The 7,565-nt window shown below is 42.3% G+C and overlaps 1 protein-coding gene across 2 annotated transcripts in view; it reads right to left on the bottom strand.

The window, feature by feature from the left end:
* The window catches only part of TMTC2 (transmembrane and tetratricopeptide repeat containing 2), a 257,764-nt gene extending 253,092 nt beyond the window's left edge, over positions 1-4,672 (bottom strand). The window contains exon 1 of one of the 2 annotated variants that reach the window (XM_018552935.1): positions 4,418-4,672. In XM_018552935.1, coding sequence (XP_018408437.1) covers positions 4,418-4,500 — 83 coding nt within the window. In that variant the 5' untranslated portion in view covers positions 4,501-4,672. The remainder of the gene's footprint in view (positions 1-4,417) is intronic. The other variant, XM_018552936.1, reaches the window with a different exon arrangement.
* Positions 4,673-7,565: the final 2,893 nt, after the last annotated feature.

Here is a 7,565-nt window from a genome sequence, read left to right on the forward strand (position 1 = left end):
CCCCCCCCCTTCCTTCCCATCCCCCTTCCCCCTTTTTTTCTCTCTCCTTTTTGCATTTGTGCCGTTCGGCGTTGGGCGACGACCGCCACGCCGTTTGTCTACATCGACACTATCTAAGAAAATGCTCTCGTGTACATATCACGGCTCAACTTAAGGTAGTGGCTTGCAGCGGGGATGTAACTGAAAGTAGACCATAGTATACTCTCCCCTCTGTTTGAACACAGTCTCCTAATTGTATAAGTGATATCTGTGTTGCATTTTCAGGGGGCTGTGATCCTGTATGCGGCCTTATTGATGGCCCTGTGTTCCACTTTCACATAATGTCGTCATTTGACTACCTGGTTGTATATCCTGTATTATGCCAAATAAAGAATTTATTAAAAAAAAAAAATTACAGCTGGTGCCCAACTTTTGAGGTTCTCTAGTTGTCATCAATGGAGCAGGCTTCTAAAACATTCTGCTGGCTCCTGAATTGACCAGACTGGCTGTTGAATTCCATATTAATTTGTCCTCCCCTGCACTAGAGAATAGTATGGGAACAGTAGAAAGATTCCAAAATATTATTTTGTTTAAAAATAATTTAAAGCTGTTTAGTTAAATTTTTTGGGATACAGCACCATGGACATCATTGAACTCTAATGAAGTGTATCCTTCTGTGAGGGGGCAGATGAATGACAGGATCACCCTTGCCCAGTCAAAGAATGTCTTGCATTGTATGTGAATATACTAGGAGTTTTGTGAATGGGCGAGAGGGGCGGAAGGGGAGGTAAAAGAGGTGACCAGCCATTGCTGTTACAGACAAAGTTGTTAACGCATAGAGTGCCGTTTACTGCTGGTTTTCTAGTAAACTTTGATTGCAATATCAAAAACAACTCTAGTATGTATTCCCGTTACAATGCCAATATTATAACAGGATAGCATATGCTGGGACTTCAGAACTCCTTTAAAACATTCTCTGCATTAAGATAAAAAAAAAACTCCCCAGCACCCTTGCATGCACCCCTGTCCCCAACACTTACCTATGGTCCATGTTTATGGGCATGCTCTGTGAATGGACAGGGCAGATCCTGTCAATTACCTGTTCCTCCTCCATTCACTTTAGCACAAAATGTGTAATATATCTCTATCACCTTTCTGGCATCCAGCTGAGAGGCTGCTGCTGCAAAGTCACGGCACACATAGAAAATGACTAGTCTGAAGCATGAGTGCCAAGATGGCCATCTTATTATGTGTCCTGCTTTACTATGCTGCAGAAGGAGCTGGGTTCTGTGAGTAGCTCTTTGCTGAAACGCAATGCCGGACAAATTTGGGGCTTTGGCTGCAGAGTGATTTTCCATTGAGGCTCTTCCAGCATGGGCAGAATAAGAATTCTCTGGTTCTCTTTTACAGAGCTGTTGATTTTGTGTATTGGTTAACACTTACTCGGTGCTCTGGGATATCACCTTATCATGTCAGGTCATAAGGCCTTAGTAAAAGCATAATTTAATGTGTCTGGTGCCGCATCCAGAGAAATGGATAAGAATCTGTCTGGATTACATTTCACTCAAGACTACCCATTAGTATATGTGAGGTTCCAGAAGCCCTTTATCTTTTTACAGCCATGGAGGAGAAGTGAAATTCTATAAAACAGCACCAACAGGTGAAAAGAAACCCTTTGAAGAAAAGTAACCTGCTCACACCAACAGTATTTATAGCATCCCAGATTACTGTCACCCCATAAGACACATAATGCAAATTAGACGCAAGGACCTGCTTCTTTTCTTTCAACCTGATGGGCTTGGATCTATGTCATTTACATACATCTAAAATAGTCAATAGTGAAATAAAAAGGGATTTATTTAAACTTATTTAGGTGCCGTTTCTTTAAATCATCATCTGCCAACACACAAGACTAGCTTCAAATTAATCAATTAACAGTTATGAAAGCTGTGGCATCACAAACCCCATGAATATGCAGAATACTGTATATGTGATAATACTGTTAAATGGCTTTTTATTCATAGCACAGGGGAAAAAAGTTTTTGTTAAAAAAAAATAATGCATTACACTTAGTATTAATATGCATCATGTATTAGAACACTACGTCCCTTAGAGGGCACTTAAAAAAACATTAAATTTGAGTTAACAACTTTTTCTAGAATAAGTCAGAATATAAAACAACTTCTATATGTGCTATTTTTGTTTAAATTAAAATATAAATAAAAAATGTTTGAGATATATATATATATATAAATAGAAATAAAACAACAATAAATTTTAAAAAATTACAAAAATTAAACTTGACTTCCACATAGCTTGCTGTTAACTTTTTTCTTAATGGATTTTAATCACGACAGACAGTTACGTTGAGATATGCAGTATAGTATTTTGGGTGATTGCTCGTTCAACTAAAAGTGAGTGGAAGATTTAAAAATGTTTTCCTTATGCACTTGTAACGTATCTGCATAACCCATGACTTAAGAGAACAATATCCACAATATATTATTTTTAATAAGCCACTGACCGCAAACATGATTAACCCACACACAAAGTGCAGCAAACCACTACCAATCAAAATGATTTTGTTATTGTCTGATTGCTCTAAACTGATCGATGGTGAAATCTGATTGGTTGCTTGCTATATGTTGAACACCATGACAAAGTAGATGAGACAAATTATATGAGTTTAGAAGATTAACACATGGAATGTAACTACAGAGGAAAAAAAATGGTTGTGCAGTGATTGATGATCGTGGAAGCATTAACATAATCGGAGATAAGAAACTGCTAAACATTGCCTTCCATATGAAAAATGACACAGGTTGTTTAGTTTTACGTCCTCTAATATAAAGTTGGGTGTGTGACAAGCGGACTTTAACACTAGATAACAGGCTGGAACTTGGAAGCCTTTAAATAGCTCTAGCAGCATGCAGCCCAGTGTGTCGGGGTCCCTGGGTTTTCTTTACTTCTTAGTCCAATAAGTAACATTTAGTGATTAAATTCCAAACACAAACACCTTCTCTAAGTAGCATCCTCAGCAATGAACTTTGCTATGGCCTGTCACTAAAAGCGGCAGTTACCAGCTCACACAAACCCAGGGGGATCCATTCACTCGCCACAGTAAAGAGAGGCTGCTGAAAGCTGTCAGACTAAATCTATGCTCACTTTTTGGATGGTTTCATTTCAATGAAGCATGAAACTCCACAGGATGGTTAATAGGCTTAGCCAGGCGTGCCGTTCTCCCTAATATATTTTAATTATGCATCAGTCTTAATTGTAATCAGATTAAAATCCTCAAAAATAAAGCAGCAAATTGGGGCTTTCCCCGATGATTACTTGGAAGCTTATGTCAGCTTCAAAACAGGACCACTTAGTAAACCATGCTCCAATAAAAAAATTAAAAATACAAAAAAGTAACGACAAAATATAAAAAGTATAGGGGCTGCCACTGCTGGACCTCTCTTGAAATTGCTAGTTACCTGGCTGTGTCTGGATTCTATAATTTGGAGCCACAGTACAAGCATGCTGTATATTTGGAAGTGAAACAGTGGCTTGGATACACTGTGAAAACATCTTCAAGATTTCAGAAGAGAACCAGCTGAATGCGACGTACTATGCCATGCAAAATAAAAATATATAGATATTAAATACACACACATACATACATACATTATATATACATATACACACACTGTTGGACTATATTTGATTCAGTTCAAAGTCCCAGAAAGCACTGAGCCGAAAATATCAGCCATGACAGTCAAGGAACTAAAGCTGGCCATATACTGTTCCACTGATCTGTCAGTCAACTTTTGACAAAGCAGCTAATCCAATCATTTTCAGATGAACAGTAATTGCAGCCAATCAGCTGCAATCACTGTTCACGTAGTCTGACAGTTTTGCACCGGTTGTCAGAATACAATAGCCCAAAGCAAAAGATTTGCATAACAAGGATCTGTTCGATCTTTTTTATTCAGCCAGCTTAAAACTAAATTTAGATTTTCAAATTGATTGGATTAAAAATGTAAGTGTACAGCCATCTTAAAATAGAGATCAGCAATGGCAGCCCCCAGACTTTTGTCATGACATAGTCACTTTAAGTATTATTGCTTTCTTATATCTATTATAAAAGTGGTGACAAGCAGAATTCAGAAGGGACATGATATGATGATAAGGAGTGGATGTGCTAAGTTTGCTGGTCCTCACAAAGTGATAAAGTTGATGTTTATTTGGGATGTGATGAATGAATGTGTGTCATCATCCTGATCCCTTCCCATGTACTCCATGTGCTTTTGCAGCAGACCATCAGAATGAAGTGGTAGCCACGATCGGGAAGAGGTAGCCCTGCACCAGGAAAGTTGCTGCCAGTGTGGTTCATGTAGGGAGCGGAGGAAGAGGTCCCAGGAAAAGAGAAAGTTTGACATGTCAGAGCTCCTACCTGTCATCGTAGCAGAAATCAGCGTCCAGGCTGTTGAGATACAAGACAAGCCCCAGGGCGCTGCTCAGCAACTCAGCGATCATGTCTCCTGCACTCAGCCAGGGCTGCTCGGCTCCAGCTCTACCCCCCGCGTCCTTTGTCTGATGCTCTCCAGAGGGGGGCCGGCCGGAGATCAGAGCCCGCACTCCATGCCTGCTCGCTGGGGAATGGCTAGGAATACAGCCGCCCTGCCCTGTGCGCTTCCACCTTCCTAACCCATGGTGTAGAGAGCAGTGCAGGAGGTCTGTGCTGCAGAGGATCGGCTCTTCCTATTGTGCACAGGAGGAGGGATGCTGCGAGAAGGTGATAGGAGCGGTAACGCGCCTGCTGCTGATGATGGTGATGGTGGTGCACGTCTCTCCTCCTCTATAGGCAGCGGACTGTCAGTACTGGGAGCAACCCGGTCAGCAGCATCCAGGGAACAGCCGCGTGGGGCTCAGTGCTACTCCGCTGCGCATGCTCCAATCACCTCCCCTCTTTTCCCCAGCCCCGCCCCCTATTCTTCTCCTCGGTCACGCCCCCTCATCCCTCCAGTGTAATGCGCTCCGCTCATCTGTCACTTTCTTTCCGCTGCTGACGAAGCATTCCCTGCTTCTTCCTGCGCTGCAGCTGACAACGGGTTAAATCGCCATTGACGTCTCCGCTGTAGTGGAGCCGTGGTCATTCATGCTGCATTCTACCTAAACTCTTTGTATGGGATCTGGAACTATGAAATGCATTTACATGGAGATTCCTTTGTTTTGTCTGAAGGTTGCATGGATTCTGATTCTGTCATTGGATCTTTTTTTTTTTACCTTTAGATTGTAAGCTCTTAGGAGCAGGGCCTTTCTAAAGATTACCATTAAAGTGACATTAATGCCACATTTCCCCCCCCCCCCCACGGGGCGACGTTCCAGCGACGGTAGCGCGACCTTCTCCGTCGGGGTCCATAGAAAAAAAGTGCAAAATCTGCCGAAAAAAGGGTCCGGTAGAAGCGACCGCGACGAGCGACGCGCGACATGGAGTTGAGACAGCTCCATTGAATAGCATTGGCCGGCGACTTCTCGCAATATCGCGCAGCAAAAATGCGCGATATCGCGGCGGAAATCGCGCGACAAGTCGCTATATGTGAACGGGGCCTTAATGATGCCTCTTGATCCGATCTTTTCTCCAGTAGTTTTCAAGAGTCCCTCCAGCGCTGGTGCTGGTCTCTGATCGACTGCTGTGTCTTCTGTGTCCCATGAAGTCTGACCACATGCACACTGCCGGGCTGTTTGCATTGACTCAGGCTGGGTTCACACCATTTTCCGGACCAGAACTAGAACATTGCATTTTTGCCGCGTTTTTACAGCGATTTTGCAGCAATTTCATTTTTTTTCTTTTTTAGCTTAAAATGGTCTTACAGGTGCGTTCCCGTGTGATCCATGCATTTTTGATGTGTTCCAGTGCATTCCAGACAAGACAAAATAAGACAAGCAGTATTTTTCTGGTCTGGAACGGACTGCACTGGTGGGAACAGAGGCCAGAAATAGCATAGGGATACATTGGGATGCATTTTTGGTCTGGAAACAGTCTGGTCTGTTCTGGAGGTAATCTGGATGTGGTGTGAATGGGCCTTCACACTGTGTCTCTCCTCTTCTTCCGAACGAAAATCTCTACTGCGCATGCGCCCACCCCATCATCATTCCTGGCCGCCCGAGAATCTGCAGATCTTCAGCGAGCGGGGGAGACACAGGTAAGTTTTTACCTATTTGGTAACTGTTTTATTTTTTTTATGTTTTTGCATATATCTACTGCTTGCTAGCAGTAGATACATGCAAAAAAAAACAACAACAACAACGAAGGAAGATTTGATTATACTTTAACATTACAATCTGACAATCTCCTTTGGATTTACCAAAACTATGGAACTACCAAAACTGAGCGACCAGTAAGCAGCAAATTGTACTACAATTGATTGTGGATCTAAAGGAAAATGTACAGATTGTAACGTGATGAGCTTAAAGTAAAATTAAAGTCTAAATTTGTTTTTGCATATATCTACTGCTAGTAAGCTAGTAAGCAGTAGATATATGCCACAACAGTAAAAAAAAAAAAAAAAGTGCCCAAATATGAAATACTTCTGTCTGTGCCGCTCGCTACCGTCTGCAGTACACAGATCCGAACGGCCATGCAGGAGGATGATGTGGGCGGGCAGATGTGCAGTTGATGTCATCAGCGGGGAGAGGAGGAGAGACACTGTCTCAGTGGCAGCACAGTGATGTAGTGATTAGCACTTCTGCCTTGTAGCACTGGGGGTCCCTGGTTTGAATCCCAGCCAGGACACTATCGACAAGAAGTTTGCATGTTCTCCCTGTACTTGCATGGGTTTCCTCCCACACTCCAAAGACATGCTGGTAGGTTAATTGGCCCTTGTATGTGAGCTAGGGAACTTAGATTGTAAGCTCCTTGAGGGCAGGGACTGGTTTGCACTGTGTAAAAGTGTTGCGTAAATTGTCGGCGCTATATAAATGCCAATAGTAATAAAAAAATGTATGCAGCTGGGAGCATGCCCACCAGATATGCGCCGTGAGAGACAGAGGAGTGTGCACTGGATCAGAGACTGGCACCAGCATTTGAGGGACTGCTGGAAATGGGTGGAGGGAGAAGATGATCGCAGCAAGAGGCATCACAAGGTAAGTATTAAAAGCACAATTACAACGAGGGGGGGGATGTGACTTTAAAAAGACACTAAACTCAGCAGTTAAATCTTAAAAATGAATTCAAGTACCTCAACTATTAACAAAAATGTATCTTATTTGTGAATCACTCGGCTGTAGTTGAGATAGTAGCCACCCTCCAGAAGGAAGGCCAGTGTCAGCACCAATTCAGAGATGATTTGAGGATCTACAGCTGAGTGATACACAAACAAGATACAATTTGTATTAATAGTTAAGGTACTTGAATACATTTCTAAGAATTTTCAGATTGTAAGCCCTCAGGGGCAGGGCCCTCCTTACCATATTGTATTGTAACTGTAATGTCTTCCTTATATTGTAAAGCGCTGCGCAAACTGTTGGCGCTATATAAATCCTGTATAATAATAATAAGAAGAAGAATTAACTTTTGAGTTTAGTGTCACAAGGTCATA

Source organism: Nanorana parkeri, unplaced genomic scaffold (assembly GCF_000935625.1).
Source record: "Nanorana parkeri isolate BGI_ZX_2015 unplaced genomic scaffold, ASM93562v1 scaffold101, whole genome shotgun sequence".
Lineage (NCBI taxonomy): Eukaryota > Metazoa > Chordata > Amphibia > Anura > Dicroglossidae > Nanorana > Nanorana parkeri.